General features: G+C 48.8%; 1 protein-coding gene across 1 annotated transcript in view; it reads right to left on the bottom strand.

The window, feature by feature from the left end:
- COL13A1 (collagen type XIII alpha 1 chain) overlaps window positions 1-16,708 on the bottom strand; it is a 67,106-nt gene extending 50,398 nt beyond the window's left edge. Inside the window, exons 1-11 of the mRNA XM_087764682.1 lie at window positions 16,688-16,708; window positions 14,048-14,083; window positions 13,383-13,409; window positions 11,571-11,621; window positions 7,706-7,741; window positions 6,196-6,222; window positions 5,074-5,100; window positions 3,958-3,984; window positions 3,828-3,854; window positions 3,506-3,532; window positions 1,363-1,419 (exon numbers count right to left, since the gene is read on the bottom strand). Of these exons, the coding sequence (XP_087620808.1) occupies window positions 1,363-1,419; window positions 3,506-3,532; window positions 3,828-3,854; window positions 3,958-3,984; window positions 5,074-5,100; window positions 6,196-6,222; window positions 7,706-7,741; window positions 11,571-11,621; window positions 13,383-13,409; window positions 14,048-14,068 (327 nt within the window). The 5' untranslated portion in view covers window positions 14,069-14,083; window positions 16,688-16,708. The remainder of the gene's footprint in view (window positions 1-1,362; window positions 1,420-3,505; window positions 3,533-3,827; window positions 3,855-3,957; window positions 3,985-5,073; window positions 5,101-6,195; window positions 6,223-7,705; window positions 7,742-11,570; window positions 11,622-13,382; window positions 13,410-14,047; window positions 14,084-16,687) is intronic.
- Window positions 16,709-18,702: the final 1,994 nt, after the last annotated feature.

The following is an 18,702-nucleotide window of genomic DNA, read 5'->3' on the forward strand; positions in this document are numbered from 1 at the left end:
TTTTCTCCAAGTTTCCCAAGTATGGTTTCCTCTTTCTTTCCATCTTCCCTTACAAGAAACACAGTGTATCTCCAGGCCTCACCCTTCCTCATGTGTGGAAGGGTGTGGAGAGATGCTAGCGAGGGCCAGCAGCAGGCATCACAGCCAGCAAACAGGTCCTGGTCTGGTTTATTTAGCTGAGCAGACACAGCCATCATGGCCAAGGGAGAAGACTAGACCTTAGTGCCTCTGAGCCTTGAGCAGGGTATTGCCTTGGGAGCCTGTGCTTTGCTTTTCCTCGTTTAACAGTAACATCAGCCTCTGACTGGTTATAGCCAGGAATGCTGCCTTAGGGCACAAAGCTGACCCGGACACACAGAAATCGAATGCACTAAAGCTCAGGAGCATTTGTTCATCCTTCTGCTGTATCCAGTTTCCACTTGCATGCATGCTGCTGTCAGCCTGGCACCCCCTGTGCCGGCTCCAGGTCCAGGAATGCTCCTCTGGCCTGATCCACTTTCCTGTTCCTATCAGTTTTCCATTGAAGCTGCTCTTGATTTACACAGGGAGAAGAGAAAGAGTCTTTCTGTTCTCAGGCACAAAAACGTGCAACGTTTCCCCATGTGAGCTGTGCACTCAGATCTGAGAGGTATGCCCGTAGGTCTCCCACCACAGTAACCATGTGCATCCAAGCAACGCACTTTAATCCCTTTTAACATTGTTCTTCGTGTTTGCAGTGAAAGCAAGGATCCAGTCCTGTTGCAAAGAGAAGTGGCAAGCCAATATTACAGCATTGCCTCCCTGTTATCAGGCGGTTGTGTTCGAATGCACTGATCCAGACAGCCACAAGCTATCACAACAAAAGCAGGGCTGCTGGAAAATCAGCTACTCTGATTTTATCTGAAGGAAATCCTTCTTTTTCCAAAAGACAGTGCAGGAGGCCCCATAGCTCAGGAGAGCATTTGGGACTGTGCTCATCTTCTCAAGAGGGATGTTGCTGTAAATCCCCACACCCCCATGCTAGGTGTGCCTAGTATGTCTGTACCAGTGACCCAGACCCAGCTGAGCTGGCTTTGCCTGGCTCCTCAAGTGCTGAAGTGTATCTGAAATATTATGCAGCTTACCAGGGATGCTGGAAAGGATAAGGAGGAAAATAGAGAGAAGCAGTCCTGAAAACAGAGGCAAGACAAGACCCAGCAATGGATTCAGGTGCAAGTGGGAGAGTTTAGAGAAGAAACCTGAAGCCTCTTCCACCCAGCTCCCACCCTGCCCTCTCTGATTCCCAATGGCAAGTTTTTTTTCAGAGGACAGTGTGCAATATTGGATCCGCATCCTCGTGCCTTTGCATCAGAACTGGGTCCCATCAGACCATTACCCACAAACCTTTAGCGTAAGGATCTGGTTAGAGCGCAGGGCTGCAAAGGTGGTACTTAGGTATTCCTAGGGGACAGTTAAGACACATGACACAAACGGGGTCAGTTAGACACACGGCATTTCTGAGAGCCGAAGGAGCATGGCTGGTCCCCCTCTTCCCCGAGCCAAGTGCCGTTTCCCAGAGTGGCACTTGGAGCAGCTCAAATGGCCAGCTCACACCGAATGGCCAGCCCCACGCCTGGGTTTGTCCCTCACAGCAGTGCAGGCCATATAGACTCATACAGAAAAAAAAAAGGAAACTACAACAGGAGCCAAGGCATACATCCTAACCTTACATTTCCTTCCTAAGAAAACAAAGAAGAAACAAAACTGAAACAACATCCCTGGTTTTTCAGGATGCTGGTTTTCATTTCCTCACCCAGAATATCTGACAAAGGACCTTGTCAACCAGGAAAGCAAGAACAAATTGCAGTTCAGTCAAATGTATAGCATTTTTACAACAAGACTCATCCTAATTTTCATTTTGGGAGGAAGAGATGGAACTGCACCTCAGGTGGCTGATTTGCACCGGTGACTAGACCCTTCGAAGACAGCCCACCCTTGGGCTGATCTGAGGACAGTCACCCTTCCCATGAGCATGTCTCTGCCTTGGAATAACTCATGGGCTTCTTAAAATGTTGAGCTTGTTGCCTCATGAGACCAGAAGTACCTCCATGAGAGCCAAGGAAACATCGCCAGGCTTTGCTGGGATGTGAGGCTTTGCACCAGCCCTTTCCCCGCTGTCACAGCCCTCCGGCATGTCACCCCAGGGTGCCTACAACCCCAACCCACCAAATCAGTGTGCCTTTGTCCCCAGGTCTGAGCCCAGGCTACTCCCAGTGATGCACAAGCTGCATCTCTGTTTCCCAGTGTTGCTGCGGGTCCTGCTGCTGCTTTTCACCTTGAGCACCGAGGACAGTCAGAGCCAAGGGCTGTAACGTGAACCCAGGACATCTCTAGGGTGAACATTGTTGTTAGCTTCTTTTTAACATAACAATCTAGTGAGCCAGCTCGCCTAAATAAACACAGCTGACCAGCTATTATTGCACCAGTACTGGCACATACCAACGGCCCTCTTCTCCCTCACTGCCAGCCTGCCTCTGCCGCACAGAGCATCCAGGGCCCTGCTCCCTCAGGGCCAGGAACCAGAGCCCAGCTAATTGTCCAGAGGCTCATCAAAAATAAACAGAAAGCCTTTAAGCCTGTCTCCCTGTACACCCAGATTACAAATTCCAGCCACTTCATATGATGTCGTTCCAATGCATTTCCAGTGGATTTTCAGCACTCCGGTTGTTTTTAGAGCTGCTTAAATTTTACCGCTGTAATCCCCTCAAACCCCGTGATGCACTCTCTCCTCTCTTGGCTGTGGTACATGCCAGCCAGGCCAGGACAAAGAGGCAAGTGGGGCAACATCCTGGCTTTCATTAAATGCTTGCTAGCGTCAACCCTCCCTCTCCACCTCTTCTTTGCAGGCAGAAAGCCCACCAGGCCTGGGGGGGCCAGCATGGGGACCAGCTCACCAGGGACCAGCCAGAGCACTGTGGCCAGGGGTGGTCAGGGTTACTTTTGGGCAGGGAGCACAACCCTTCCTCTTGTCTCTCTGCAGGGTTGAGGCCAGCATGAGGGAAAAGAAAAAGGGAGGAATGGCGATAGAGTCTCCCCGAGGTCTGCAAAACCCCCACTGCTTCTGGCCACACAACCGCAGCAGAGTTTGTGGAAGCAGGACGGAGCTGGTGCAGCAGCACAAGGTGTGAGTGGGTCACCTCTACTCCTCCAGAAACCCCAGGTTTTGTTGGGTTTTGGGGTGAGGACACAGGCCTTCCCCGCTCTGGCACAGAGCATGGGAGGGTCTCCAGGAAGCAGCAATGACAGCATTTAGCTGGGAGTCAGCCCCAGTGGGCAGGAACAGACCAGGGAACCAACATCCCTCCTAGAAAACCTTATCTGCTGCTTTTCTGCGAAACACATCAATCAGCCGAGCGCTGCCCTCGGGGCCCCGATGACGCATCTTGTTAATGAAACGATCTATATTTCCAACAAAAAGCCATTCAACTGAAGGCGGATTAACATGCAGGAAGGCACGGGACAGACGATAATAACACTAATGACTTACCCTGTGCGGGTACTCTGCACATTGACCCTGTGAAAGAAGGGGATTAAAAGGAAAGAGTTTAAACCACAAACAGAGAGGACCAAAATAGACACACGGGGTCAGATCCACAAGGTGTAAATCATTGTGACTATATTGAATTCAGTGCAGCTATGTCAATTTGCACCCGACAAGCACTGTGCCCCCATCCCCTCTCCCCAGAGCCCTCTGTTCTTGCTGTGTTTCTCAGCCACTCAAAGTCAGAATGAGCAGCACCAAGCCCATCGAGTCCCTTCCCTGCTCACTTCTTACATTTAATTTTCAACACGTCTCCCATTAAAATTACCTTTTCTCCTTTTTGTCCTGGGGGTCCCTATAAAGGTGATAAAGAAAGCCCTCAGTAAATGAAGGAGTTCAGTGCATGCAAGGGGAAAGGGATTAGGAGGATGTGCAATTACAAGAGATGGGATACTTACGGGTTGTCCCCTGGGACCTGCAGCACCCTTTAAAGAAACATATTGTCATGAATGCGAGATGGATTCCCGTTTACGGTGACGAGACGACAAAAACTCTCAGTGTATGGAATAGGTGGAAACTCAGCTTTTAAAAACTATTGTGGAGAAATGTTCCCAAGAGAGGTCTGGGTTCCCTTTGTTACTGGAGTGAAAATGCACGCATGTGCTGGCTGCACTGCGGGGGGCAATTATTAAACGGAGAGGGGAAAAATCATCAGGAAAACGCACCCTTATTGTTCCCAGGACCTCAGCTGACAGCGCGTCTCCTCAGCCGACGCACTGGGATCAAACCAGAAGCAGCCAGGGCTGAAGCCTGAGCTGCAACTGCCTGAGCTAGGGTTGCGCAACAGGGGGATGTCAGCTCACCCCTCTGCTGAGGAGCGGGGAAGGGGGATCTTCAACATGTGCTCGCCAGAGGGTTACACTGACACTCAGACTCAAAAAACAGAATTAGCAGAAGAAAATATTCAGCATTTCAGTGAGCGAAGGTGACTACAGAGCTGCTAGCTTGGCATACTCGTGTTTGGGGATTTCATCATCAGAGGTGTCAAGAAGAACAAGACCGCATTTGGGCTTCCATCAAGTGTGGCCTTAGTTTATCATTTTCGACCAAAAGCATTTTAGTACGATGCACATATGAAACAGACCTTCAAGAGGGGAAAGAAAGATACTTAATACAAAAAATATGGGGTTTTTTTTTGTTGTTAGATAAGTTGAAAGCTGCCAGATGGGTATTCAGAAGACTTTCCATCAACTTTTACTTCTGCTATGAGGCCAACCACGAAAAACGTCAGCTCCCAGAGTATATTTAAAGAACGTAATTGCTAACTACAAGGAAAACATATCCCATGCGTAACTAGAGAGTTGCTGTTGTGACATGATGAACCTGATAGCCATAATGTAAAAATTACAGACGTGCCTCCCAGCACTGCTATTATGAAGTTACAGAATTAGGGACACAGCTAGTGCGTTGGCTGAACTAGGATTGCTACCCTGCCTATGAGCTCGTTTCCAGCTGAGAGGCAACGTAATTTCAAACCAATCCGTCACCCGCAGACAAACATATATTTTTTTTACCATCTCCCCCTTCTGTCCAGGATGACCCTGCAAAAGAAAGAAAACATGCCGCAGCCTCAGCCATTGCAGTCTCTAGAAGATGTTGGCTTAACCCACTTAGCCCTTGCCTCAGGAGGTACCCACAGTCACTATACTTTGCCAAGGGAGGTGCAAGCCCGTGCACGTGGAGCTTCGCTCACACATCTAACAGGACACTGCTCTTCGCTACCCAAAATGCTGAGAACAAAGCTCTGGAGGATGAATACGGGGTGCAAAGGCTCTGCAGGGCGTGGCCAGGACGTGGTTAAGCTCTGCTCAGGCTGGCTGAGCAGCTACAGCTGAATGCAGTGCGCTGCGCCTTACTGGGGCTCCCATGTGTGTCCCCAGAGCAGTATAGGAGAAATGCTGCTGGCCTTGGCAGGGTGATGCTCCTCATGGCAAAAACAGCGTCCTGCTGTAGGAAATTAGTTGAGAGAGGTATGTGCTACCAGCTCCTTCTCCATTACAGCATGGCTAGAGGAAGTGTGGTGGGGAACTTGGCTAAGGGGCTGCCTGGAACTATGGGTTTCATGTCAGTTGGGTTCATAGTGAAGTAGCTATATTTGTGTCTACCTCTCTGACGGATGGGAAGAACTTAGATCTCTCTCTCTCCACTACAAAGTTGATTATAAGGAGGCTCTAAGGACAGCATGGAGGTCTTTAGGGTCCTTTCCTCTTCTACTGCAACTCTTTGCAGCACAGGAGCAAAGAGAAAGAAGCTGTAGGGTTGACTTCAAATGAGGCTGTCAGCTGAGTAAAGCAGAGGGCTAGTGCCTAGGGGCCTGCTCTGTCTCTCTGATTCAGGGTGGGAGTGCCTGCTTTCCCTGCCAGGCTGTTGCACTTGTGAAGTGCTATTTTATAGATTTGCCTAGAAAGGAAGCAGCTACACTCTGCCTTCCCTAATCTCCTGAGTCCTGCATCTCCCCCAAGGCATCCGTGGTATCCTCCTGCCTGCCAACCTTCTAATTTTCTTTTAATTCATGCATGTGTGTGACATCGCAAAATAATCCTCTTAAAAACATACTCTATAACAGGCAGGCTGGCAGGACAGTGGGACCTAGTAGCAGGCAGGGCAGAAAGCCTTGAGAGAAGCTATTTCCTTACCGGTTTGCCATCCAAGCCAATAGGACCCTGAAATAAAAAAGAAGAAATTATGAGAAATGCTTTCACCAGGGTGTCTGTCCATCTGCCCCAGCAAGCACTATGTGTCGCAAGATTGCACGGGCTGGGGAAAGGATGCAGAGGTGAGGTGACTTTTTCTGCCCTCCTGCCGAGTCCTGGCAGGTCCCTGGCCCACTGGGTACCAGACCAGCTTCCTGATTGCTTCTGCAGGGACCTACTCCCTGTCAGCCCATTTCGGCAGCATCACTGGACACAAGAAGGGAAGGGAAGGGAGGAGGGATTCATGGGCAATTTGCAAAAAAACCCTCAGCATTTCAAATTTTGAAGTGTCCTGTAAACTAGTTGAAAATCAGCGGTTTTCTCAAGACTTTGATTTAAAAAGGCACCCACCTTTGGGGGAAGAGGAATTTTTGCAAATGATAGAATAATAAAAGTGTCCCAGGGAAGAGGTGACATACAGCTCAGCAGCATGTTGAAGGTACTATTTGATGAGAAACAGGCTCTGCAGAGTGCTGTCCCACCCAGCACTTTCCCATGAGCTGGGCTGATTTGTTTTCTGCTCCTCTGAAAGCCAAAGACCTCAAAGGCCTCGAGAGATCTGCTTCTCCTCGGCCCAGGGGCAGATCACAGCCCCCCTTTTCGCAAAGGGCAGAGCCACAGAGCCCGGTCAGACGACTCGGAGGCTGCCAATTCCTCCCATTTTCCAGGCGTGAGAGTCTTCCCCGCAGACCTGCTCTGGCACATCGTGTGTCCTGGAGCAGCAGCTGAGCTGCCTGGTGTGAGCAGGGATGCGGGGGGGGTTTGTGTTTGCCTTAGGCTTCCTAGTCATCCAGGATAAATGCATAAGAATAAATAGCAACCGTTTGAGTTCTCCAGCAGCCTCAATGCTTCAGACAGTGTTGCCAGCAACTGTAGGACTGAAATGAAATTTGCTTTATCCTCTCCTGGGCTTATTTTCTGTTCCCTTGTCCATCTGTAACAGTGTTGGAGAAGAATCACCCCCTCATGCTTTTTGTCCTTTCCTTTTGGCATGACCAAGGTGTTCAGCCTAGCATGGTCCCTAGCTGACCTGCCTCATGCAGGGCCCCGTTTGGATCACAGGCACTCACTGCTATTGCAATATCACCTCAAGGCTCAATTAAGGTTGGAATTTCACCTACCTAGGGGTTATTTTCTTTGTTTAGGGGTATTTCTTAGGTTGGTTTTCTTTTACTGAACAGATCTGGCTTCAACTATGTTATTTTAACACTTGGGGTTTTTAAATTAATTTCCTTTCAGAGTTGTGTGGTTTGTTTTTTTTTTTTTTTTCCCTAAGTATCATTTAAAAGAAAAAAAAAGAGAAGAAAAACAAATGAAGAAAGAATTACTTTTTTCCAGTGATACCAGGTCAGGTCCTTCGTTTCAGACAGAAATGATGAGATACAGCAAGCACTAATGACACTTCCTGGTAATATTGCACACCCGTACCTCATAAATTAGCAGTTACACTTACCGGGAATCCAGGAAAACCTCTTGTTCCAGGCTGTCCCTGGGAAGGATGAAAGGGAGACAGCAGTTTTTAGAGGAACCAAAGTGGATTTTGACTGACCCTAAGTCCTCTCTATGGGGCCTTTTCTCCAGCCCCTGCACATTTATCCTACAGCTCTCTGAAGAGTTACCCAAGACCCAATTCCCCTCCAAGGGGAAAGCACCTTGGGAAGGAGGGGAAATCTCTCATCCCCACTCCAATTTGTACAGGGCCAAGAAAATCCTGGATCAGGTCCAGTTTGGACTGCGAGCAGTTTCCTTGAAGTTTCTACATTAATTAAATGGGTGTCCCTAGCCCATACACTAGGCTTTTGGAGTATATTCCAGAGGCTGAGCTCATTTTATGGCAATTCTTGCTGCCATAAACTGGAGGCGTTTAATGCAGGGTGCTGCTCTGTGCAAGACAAACCTTGCAGGTCACTGGTGTCTAAATACAGCCATCCCTCTTCTCCTCCTCCCCTAATCTCACGTCCCAGTGCATTCATTTTCCTCACAAATAATTCTGGAGAAGAGAAGATTTTTTTTTTCTTTTCTGTTTTTTTCCTCTGAGAGCTAAGACAAAAAGGAGAGTTAGGCAGTATGATGAGAGGAACATGAGCACCATGTCCTTTCCCCCGCCTCTTTCTGGCTAGTCAGCATTGGTTACCAGTTTGGGATCAGGTACAGCAAACACTGGGTTAGAATGTGTTTGGCAGCTTCTTCATCACCCACTTAAAAACACTGAAAAAAACCAAAATGTCCTGGCTGTTAATTTTTCATAGTTCTTCAGTTTCTGGGACCTGTGACATCCCAGGTCACAGTTACCCTAGATTTGTGGATATCCAGAAAAGATACCACTTTACATAAGGATTTTTTAATCTCAATTTCCCGAAAAATGTGTGAGCCAAGTTGGGAAGCAATATTGACCAGACTTCAGCAGATCTGGAAGCACACCCACGTAGACGGAAACAGCAGGATGAGGTAAATCCGGTACCATGCTCATCGAGTGACCGCTGCGGCATCTTGCCTTCCCTGAAAGCCGTGCTATGATGCCAAAAAGCCCAGGTTTCTTATGTGTTCCCATGCTTCATTTTCAGGACGAAAATGCTTTCTTGGGTAATTTGAGATACCATAACCAGACTCTTTGCGTCCCTCAAGGGTCTCCTAGGAAAGAGCTGGGTATAAACAAGAGTTCACTTCTGCAAAGAAATGCACACAGGTGCATCTCTGCCTTAACCAGAGTCGTCCCATGTGATGCCGAGGGAAGGAAAGGGGAAGGAGGGGACGGCATGCTGGGCTGCAAGGCTGAGGTTTGCCACAGTGCAGCTATGCTAATCCCGTGGGAGAGAGTTCAGAGCCACATTGGCAGGGAAAACCTTCACCTTCGGTTTACATCTCCTCCAGCCTCCCTCTACCTGCAGAGAGACTCAGTGAAGATCTGGCCGTTCAGAGATGGGGCCAGATAACCTCTTTGCAGAGTTTGAGGGATGTCCCCACCACAAAACGCCTTGTGTTGTGCTGAACAGTTGTGTTTTTATACACCATGCTAGCAGGACCTAATCCCATTTGCACTGTTTTTTTAGTTCTGCAAAGTTGAACTTGGTCAGCTTTGCTTTGCAAGATACATATAAAACCACCTGGTCCTGTTGGCCAGTGACCAGGAGGGAAGATAGGCTATAAATTAAAGGATCTGTCCACCGCTGATTTCTGAAAAGGCAAGAATCAATAAGAGCCTAGCCGCAATTCATTAATTTTGGTTCCCTGCTGGACACCTCCTTGGACAAGAAGTGCTAAAAAAAGAATTAGGGAGAAGCCCTGGAAATTGTGCAATTTGGCTTCCTCTGTAGACTACAGACTGCTGCCTTTTTCTCCTTGGAGGACAGCAGAGTGATTTGCACGGTATCAGGCCAAAACAACAGTTCAGCGGCAAGCAATTCCAAGAGACTGTTTTTGTTGGGTGACTGTTTTTCCTTGTCTTCTTTTTAAAATGTTGATCGTATGAAGTATGTAATCCCAGGAGCTGCCAAATCATGGAGACTGTCTGTTTCTGCCACTATCGGCGCACTGTCCCTCCCCGGCCAGAAGTTAAGCAGCTCTGAGCTCTAGTGAAAACTAACCTCCAAACAAAAAATCTGGAAACTATTTGTCATCCCACGTCTTTCCGAGTGGCCCCTTGGCCCGGGTTTCCGTGTTTGTCTTCAGTGCTCAGCCATCCTTTTGACCTATCACCAGCTCCCCGGGAAACTGGATCGTCTTCACAGTAGGCTTTGGGGGTGGAAGTGTGGAGTTGTGCCAGTCCTGGCACCTCCGGGCTTTGACTGGGGTAGGCAAAAGCTCATTTCAAATATCATTTGCCATCTAAGTTTGCTGCTGCTTTGGAGATGCAACGCATTCTGCACTTTCCCAAACAGCAGCAAAGGCAATGAGGCAAAGCAGCAGCACCAAAGCAGACATTAAAAATTGTCCTGCAGACCAGGCATGTGTCCTTCAAGAAAACAGTGGTGCCTGTCTCTGTTTGCAGGACCTACAGTGACAGGGACTGATGGCTTTTAAGTCCAATTACTATAACCACACTATCCAGAAGGCTCAGAGCTACATTTTATGAGAAACAGCAAAAGCGATGGGGCATTTACCCTCCAAAATCTGCTGCTTATGGAGCAGGGTGCTCTTGCTCAGAGCTTGGCATTGAGAGACCTGCCAGCCCTTCCTCCTTGCCTGGCCACATGGCCAGGGACCGTCTACTGGATATAAAACACATGGGGAGGCCCGTTTGTGTCCTGGGCTTCAGGTCTGTCGCTTCTCAGACTCCAGTGTGCCAGGCAGGTGGGCCTGGGAACCGGCAAAGCTGTTTCTTATTAGAAACACTTATCATGGGGCTTTTGGACAGTTAATTGGAAAGCCAGGTGTAACTAAGTGTTCGCACTGCCTAGGTCTCTCTCACTTGACCTCTGCTGTGAAACAAAAGTTGCCGGCGGCCCATCCTCTCTGCAGGTCAAGGACGGTGCTCTTCACAGGTTAATCAAAATCGGAAGTGCCCGCTGGGAAGAAGAAAATTGAGTCTCTGGGTCTTTTTTCATGGAAATCTCTGGTGGAGGCCGTGCAGTGGGAAGGACTGGCTGGATCCACACAAAAGCAGAGTCTTGATGGCTGAACCGCAGTGCAAGAAACATCCAGCATTTAGGGCACGTGAATGCTCCAAGCCCTTCATGTTCGTCTTTTTTTATGACCCCATCCATGCAAAAAGCTTTGTCTGGCATACTCCTTGCACCTTGCAGGGACACTTTTGCCAGAAGAGGATGCAAAATCCTGCCTACGCTTTCCTTGGCTCCCCAGCCAGCTAAGGGACTTTCCAGATAGCGGTAACTGTGCTGTCAAAGAGTTTCCAAGATTTTGGGTACTTGACAAGGACCTCTGAACAACTCTGAACTACCCATCTTTGTGAGTTCCCCAGTCACCAGCTTAGCTCTGATCCTGCTCTTCTGCAAAATCAGGGGGTTTGTCCTCTGCTAGTGAAACTAAAGGCTGACATCAGCCAGGCAAAGGGCGTATTTTCTCCAAAAGCGGTAGCTGCCCTGTTGCAAGAAGAAAATATGCTTCTTCATTTTAAATGCAGGAATATGGTTTCCTTGCAAGGGAAGGCTTCCTCATTTGTTCTGGAGTATGAGGTGTAATTTCATTATATATAGTATATAATAGCAGTATAAAACCAAGCTCGGCTCAGCATGGGAACCACATTATACGGGGTTTTTGCTCTCTCCAGCTAATGCTGTGTCTTACTGCCCCTCCTAAGTTTTTCCCTGTAACTTGCCCACATCCTGCATCAGTCAAAAATAGAGAGAAAAGCCACTTACGGGTGGACCGCGGGGCCCGATGATAGACATGCCTGCTTCTCCTGGAGCACCCTGCAGAGAGACACGGGAGAGGAGAAGGGGTGAGAAAAGGAGGAGAGGAAAATACAAAGAGAATTATATTCCTGTCAAGACCAGGATTAAATGAGGGTGCTGAAGGTGTGATACCTCCAGGGCTTATGGGGCAGCTGCCTTTCTGGCCTTCCCCAGCTCTTGCCCCACACTTTGGGAGAAGAGATGTCATTTGGAGCTACTCAGACGTGCCAGAAAACGGAAGCTGCACAGCAAGGGACACTATAAACACATAAAACGCTTTCTGGCAAAACAGAGGTTCTGCCCCATTACAAGTGTGAAAGATGGCCTGAAACCCTTGCTGTTTCCTTCCTGTGAGTCCAGGAGGACTGTCTTGCACAAGAAAGAAAAGAAGAAGGGATGTGATGGGCTCCAGGGAAATGGGAGCTGCGGGCAGCTCACTGGCTGTCTCCAGAAATGCCTTGCTTGTGTGCTTCTCAAACTGTTGAGATGTGGATGAAAACAGCAAAGTCCTTGCTGGAAAAGAAAACAGCTGCCTCTCCAGCTCCTAGCCACCCACGACGTGCTATGGGCAGGATATGTCCCTGTCTTTGGAAAACATGGCATATTCCTGAGAGGCAGCTCCAGAAGTGCCCAGGGCTGGGGAGCCTTGGGATGGAGCATCCCATAAACCAAGCAGCCTGTGAGCAAACAGAGCTCTCTGCAAAACAAAGCTGGGGCTTGCCAAGGACCTAGGACTCTCACGGAGGGCTTTGGGGAAGCATGGGCAATTAAGTGTGATTTTTCCCTTGTTTGTTTGTATCTGTCAGCTGACCCTTCATGTTGAAAGCTTTGGCCAGAGAGAAATGCAAGGACACACAGAGAAAAAGCAGCGTGGCATCAGGTGGTGAAACCTTGGTCTGTTAAATAATGTTGGTTGGCTCCAATGAGGAAGCAGAAGCTTGAAAGCAAGGAAGGAGAATCTCTGTCCTACCTTGCCTGTCCTTGGTGTTTTTCTCTCTATTTCCTATGAATAGGAGCAAACGGGCCTGGTATGGCAGTGCCCTGCACGGACGATCCCTGTATCAGGTGAATATTCATCCTTTTCCTAGTTTCTACACATTGTTATTCAGGTATTCACACCCCCAAACACCTTCACCCTGCTGTTCTTGCGGGTGGGAGGTACTCACAGCTCTAGGGAAAATACAGTAACATTGAAGTGTGAAACACTTCAAAACATGGGGGCCAGAAGTAGGATGCTTTGTAAGCCACCGCTTCCTTGGAGGGACAAAACACCAATTTGCTGCACGGCAAACAGTTTGGGAGACAGTGTCCCACAAACTTAAACCATACCGTCAGTTTTCCTTAGGAGGAAGAGGTCTCACCATGTCAGAAATAGGAGCATGCCGTGCCATTTTCTTTCTTGCTATGGCTTGCAGCAGGGAGCAGGCTACCCTGGGAGGCAGACAGGAGCTACGGATTGATTAGGGCAAGTGGAGCTGCCAGCAGGGAAGAAACTCAACGGTTAAAACCCAGGAAGCCTTGAGGGGAGCCCTGCATGTGCCCGCTGGCTCTTGTGCTGTTAGTAAATTGTCATAAACAAGAAACGCAGCATCTTCGGAGGCTGAGTGGCCTGGAAGGAATTTGGGAGATAAACTCGCACTGCCGGGGAAGACAGGGGGCAGCCCGGGGGTGGGTGAAAGCCCAAGCTGGCTGCAGTGGCCATGACTGTGACCAGGGGGCTTGGGCTGGCCCTAGACGAGGACAGTCGGGGATGCTATGGGCTGTGAGGAGCCGACTCACCTTCTCTCCGGGTTGCCCTTTTAGTCCCTGGGTCAGTGGCACCGATCGCAGCCACATGCAAGAGGGTGCAGGGGCGGGGAAGAGAGAGAGAGAGAGAGAGAGAGACACAAACACAGGCGTCAGCGGCAAGGGCACGCTCCCCTGCCCCAAAACCCTGGCTATGGGGCTGGGATAAGCAGGGTGGCCTCAGCTCCTGCCCCAGCCCTTTTCCCCATCCTACCTCTGGGATGCCCGAGCAAAGAGCAGCTCCAAAATACAGCGCTCAGCCAGGCAGGGAATGCCCCCACCTTGTTCAGGGCAAGGTTATTTGGAAACAGCAGCTGCCAGTGGCAGGCAGGGGTGCATGTTAGCAAGCCCACAGTTAGCAAGCCCAGCCAGCGCACGAGGTGGCAGCAGGAGGCACCCAACCAGGGGGGATGCTGAACCAGTGGAGGGCCTGAGCAATACGGCAGAGGGGATGGAAACACACACACCCCCGGCATGTATGCGGTTTGCAGGGCTGGCCACCCTGCTGCGACCAGGACATCCCCTCAGATGTGGGGCTCAGGGAAGGTGGCTTTTCTCAGGTTGACACCCGTCAAGGATCATTCTGAAAGTCCCCCCAAAATCCTGAGGGTTGGAAGAGGATGGGGAGGATAAGGCACACGCAAGAGTTTTTGACTTACCGGCCGCCCAGGGATCCCCATCGCGCCTTTGTCTCCCTGGCAATTAAGGCAAAATCAGAGGCAATTGGAAACTGGCCAAAAGCAAGGTTATAAAACAGCACAAATGAGCTGTGCCACAGACACGGCTTCGCGCTGCAGTGTAAGTGTCCAGGGATTTTGAGAGAGGGAGAGAGCAAGTTAGAGAGAGAGAGAAAAGTGTGTTTGCATGTGCCTGAACCTGTCTTTAAGAACGTGCGTAAGCCATCGGTTTGCTTGTACATATGACAAACCAGCACATCTCACAACAGAAATGACATATGGCGATTTAGGCAGCACAAGAAGGGCAAGAGTTTTCAGCCTAACAGAAAGTATAATCTCAATTTCCAACACTTCATAAAATCCGGGTTCTGGGAACTGGCTTCCTGCAGTAGCCAACTGTCACATTTTTCTCTTTCTTTACCAAAGTCATCTGGGTGTTAGCTATTTATTTATAGAGTTATCACTTTAAAACAGGATTCTCTTAGACTTGAAAATACGGTCCTGTCCAGAAGCAAGAGAAAAATGTGGGAAAACAAGCTGACACAGGAAAAAGCATGTCTGGAAGAAGACATATGAGCAGCTGTGTTCAGTATCCTCTACCCCTTTGAGATACTTCCCAGTGCATTGTCAGGGTGTGAACGATCCTAACGGTGGTTTGGGGAATGACTTTGGGTCAGGCAACACTGAACAGAGTCTCATAAACACATGAACACAAGACCAGTGGCAATTTTCTTCAGCCACTTACCTACAAGGCAGTTTTCTGCCTCTTACAATTAAACTTAACTATGCAATTTAAAAAAAAAATAAAATAAAAAAAAATGAACCCCCTCTACATTCCTGGTCACCAAAACTGAAGGCTGTGCAGATTTGTAAGATAGCAGCTGATTACTGAAAGGATCTTGATGATTATGGCTTCAGCAGTCATGTAGTTTTTGCTCTATATTTTGCAAAAATGACATGATAATAATCTCTCTGTTCAGTTTCCAGCAACGTTTGGGGTTTCCATATGTAAAACATGTCCCTGTCTCTGGCTGCCTGCATTTGTAGACACAAACCCAGTTTTCTGGTTTCTGCAGCTGGAGACACCAGCCCCATCAGTGCCACCTCTTTGTGCCTTCCCCCACGTTCAGTCCCAACATGTGTGAATGTAGTCTGAAATTCCCTCTGGAAGGGGAATGCTCTTAACTCCATTTGTTTTGCCGGGTGTACACAGAGGCTGCTTTGCCTGTGCATCTCAATCTCGGACATTATTGCCTGGGATCAAACTGTTACCTGGTGAAAGTTTAGCCGCTTCCCTCTGCAGAGCTGGGCGGCCGTTCGGTATTGGGAGCATTCCTTTCCGTGTAGCACAGGTTTTGATAAATTGAAAAGCAATATAAGCTTTGCAAAAGCATCCCTTGCAGATGGATGAAACACTAAACAGCTGCTTGATTTTAAATTTTGTAGATGATATATTATGGGAAACTGCTTTCTTCTAGGGTTTTAGGCGGGTTCTCAGTCCCACTAATATTTGCCTATCTCTGTGTGCCGGCAGCAAGCAAAACTCCCAGTGTCAGCATCTTGCCCTGGGATTAATTTGTGGCTGCTGGAGAACATAATGCTGAGTTTTCCTGTGCTTTTAGTCCCTTAAATGCTGCTTTCCTCCAGAGCTGATCTCCCTCATGGTTTGAGGTAAAAGCTCATTTTATTTCTCCTGGCTCTGCTGTGGCTGGTGCCCGAGCAGGAAGAGCCCAAGGTCGGGGCTGAGCTGTGTCTGATCCCCAGCGAGTACCTGGTGTTGGAGCGGTACATGACGGCACCGTGTCTGGTATGTGACTGTGCAGCGTTGCAGCCCTCCAAGCAATAACAGAGAAGGGGGAGCTCCCGGTAGGACAGCAAATAAATGCCAGATGTTTATAAGGAAAGGTTGTCTGTGACAGGGAGCCAGGAAAGAGCACTCGCGGGTGGATAATACCACGTAGGTTGGTTACGAAGTCATGCGAAGCTGCCTGCAGCTCCCACGTTGGAGCTAGAGAAGCATGAAAGGCAACAAGCAGGCTCTGTCCTGAGTCGCAGCTAGAGCCAGCAGCACTGTTTGCACTTTGTTCATTAGGAAACTGCCTGTTACGGCTGTTGCAGTCTCCAGGTGAGCAGCAGCCCAGGGAGCAGGGAGCCCTCACCAAGAAAGCACACAGCTGTAATCCCAAAACCCACACTCCTTCCTCACTCATGACTATCTATCTCAGATGCAGATACTGCTATGGACTTTTGCATTTGTCCCAGAGTGACTTAGGCCTTTTAAATCCTGTTGCAATTAGCAAGCTCCATCAGCAAGAATACTGCAAACTGCGCCTCTTCAAACAGACCCTCAAGTTGACAAAGGCATCTTCAAGAGTAGCATGTCTCCCACATGCAGGAGGGTTCATAGGGATTATATTACCCTTAAGTTTGGTCCTACAAAGCTCCTGTAGTCCCTACTCTGTTACAAGCGATGTCCTGTTCACAACATGCTGTTCTTCCACATCAGGTATGCTATGCGAGATCACTACCTTCTCCCAGTTTACAGTCCCTGGAGACCTACTGATGAAAGTACTGCCAGACAGACAGCGTGAGGGAATGAAAAAGAAAGAACAAAGTGTTTACCTGGAGCCCTGGTCTTCCTGTAGGGCCCTGAAACAAAATACACAGAAAAGACGAAAGTTGGCTTCAAACTCTGAAGGGAGGGCTTGATAAAGAGATGAAATCACATGTAAGGGTATAGGAAACAGAACGGTTAAAAGTCTTTCCACAGCTCCTTGACCATCAGTGCTGATTGCTTCAGTTTCCTAATCTCCTGTTTGTGAAGTTTTCTCTCCTTTCGGCATGGCTCTACCCACAGCTCTCTGCACGGGCTCTGAAGGTATCTGCAAGTCCGTGGAGAACGAGCTAATTACAGGGCTCTGATTTTCTTCCTTAGTTTCCATCTGCTAAATATTATTTTTTCATGTATGGAATTGCTGCAGTTGCCACAGAAATGTTGCATGTTCAGAAATGGGAGAGAAAATGTCCGTGAGAGGATCTTTTCCTTCGGATGTGGTCCAGACGGCGAAAGAGTCCGGGAACCTCAGGACTATTGCATGATTTCATCATTTCCTTCCTTCCTTTGCCCCTTTTAGTCCCAATCTCACCAAATTTCTTACATGACTGCGGGCTGCCCTTGCCTTCACCAAAGCCTCGATTGACATCAAGAATAACAGCGGGAGCATCTGTTGGGCAAGAGGAGAGCGTGAAGGCCCCTTTTGCTGCTGAGGTGTTGCTCATCCGTTTCCCTAGATTTTCTCCTGGTCATGCTAGACTACAAGCAGGGCTCAGTGCATTTCTAATGAGGATTTCTGCCCATCCCCACACTCAAGCTGACACTAGCACCGGGGGCTAAGCCCTGCCACCCGGCATGTTGTGTTTTGGAAGCTGGGAAAAAAAGCCAGGAGAGAGATGTGGGGTCGTCAGCACTTCAGCGTCGCTATCCAGAATGATGTGTATGACAACCAGCCAGGCAGGAGCCCAGGTCTGTTGCTCATAAACTTGAGTTTCCATGCGGTTTTAATCACAAGAAATATGAGGGGGGTAAAATATTTCCTATGGCGACATGGAGGACTCTGCTTGACTCTTCAGCAGTGAACTTTTGCTCACGGTGACTGCGCCGGTCTCACTCGCCAGCCGACCAGAAACCCCAGAAGTCCTGAATGAGACGAGGGTGATGTTAGCCCAAGACAAATTCCACTTTGGCTAACGACGCTCAGTCTGCCCGACTTCCTCTTGTTATTTCCATTGGCTGTAGCATTCCTCACGGCCTGTCCTGAAAGTCTGCGTGCAGAGACAGGTTCAGGGGTCGCAGCAAGCCAGGATACGGTAGCATATATTGTCAGCACTTCTCTGGTGGTCCCATGTGTTTCTGCCAGGCTTCAATCTTTCATTATGATATTAAGTTTCTAACCCTTATTGCTGCAGAGAAAGCCTGGAGTGTGCGTCTTCCTCACCCTGCAAAGGCATAGACCGCTCTCCAGGAGACGTCTGTGTTGACCTACTGATTTCTCTCTAATTTCTCACGGCAATAATAGAAATGCCAACACCGCTACCAATATTGTGCCCGCCCCATCCCTTTCGCACCAACATATGCCTGCCCAGGCATATGCCTGCCCAGGCATATGCAACTCCACTTGCAGCCCCCTCCAGAGCAGTGCTTTCCTCCCAGTAATCCAAAGCTAACACTGAAATACATCCACTGCAGCGGCCAGTCCTGAAAGTCCCTGGGATAAGCTGTCGCTGAAGGTTTGCGTGGATCAGGGCTTCCAGCTGTAAAATGCTTTCAGACCTTTTGGGCCGGAAGGTGCAACTTTTTGGAAGATTGTTGTCATTAAATCGGGCTGTGCTCGTATATCTGTGGGAGTTCAGCCTATAGCATTTTGACTTGATGAAAGGGGAAAATAGGTTGTGCAGCAACTACTTCTCCTCAGAACGTCATCTGCAAACTGTTTAAGACATTTTTGCGTGAACAGACAAAAGATGACTACCGTATGTTTAACTTCTCATGTTCCTTCACAGAAACCCAGTATAGTTACTCTATTGTACATGAATATAAACCATTTCCTCTGGAAGGACCGTGCTAGAGACAATATAGC

The sequence above is a fragment of the Nipponia nippon genome, unplaced genomic scaffold (genome assembly GCF_047370975.1).
Source record: "Nipponia nippon isolate SJK-2023a ecotype South Korea unplaced genomic scaffold, ASM4737097v1 scaffold_3, whole genome shotgun sequence".
In the NCBI taxonomy this organism is placed as follows: Eukaryota; Metazoa; Chordata; class Aves; order Pelecaniformes; family Threskiornithidae; genus Nipponia; species Nipponia nippon.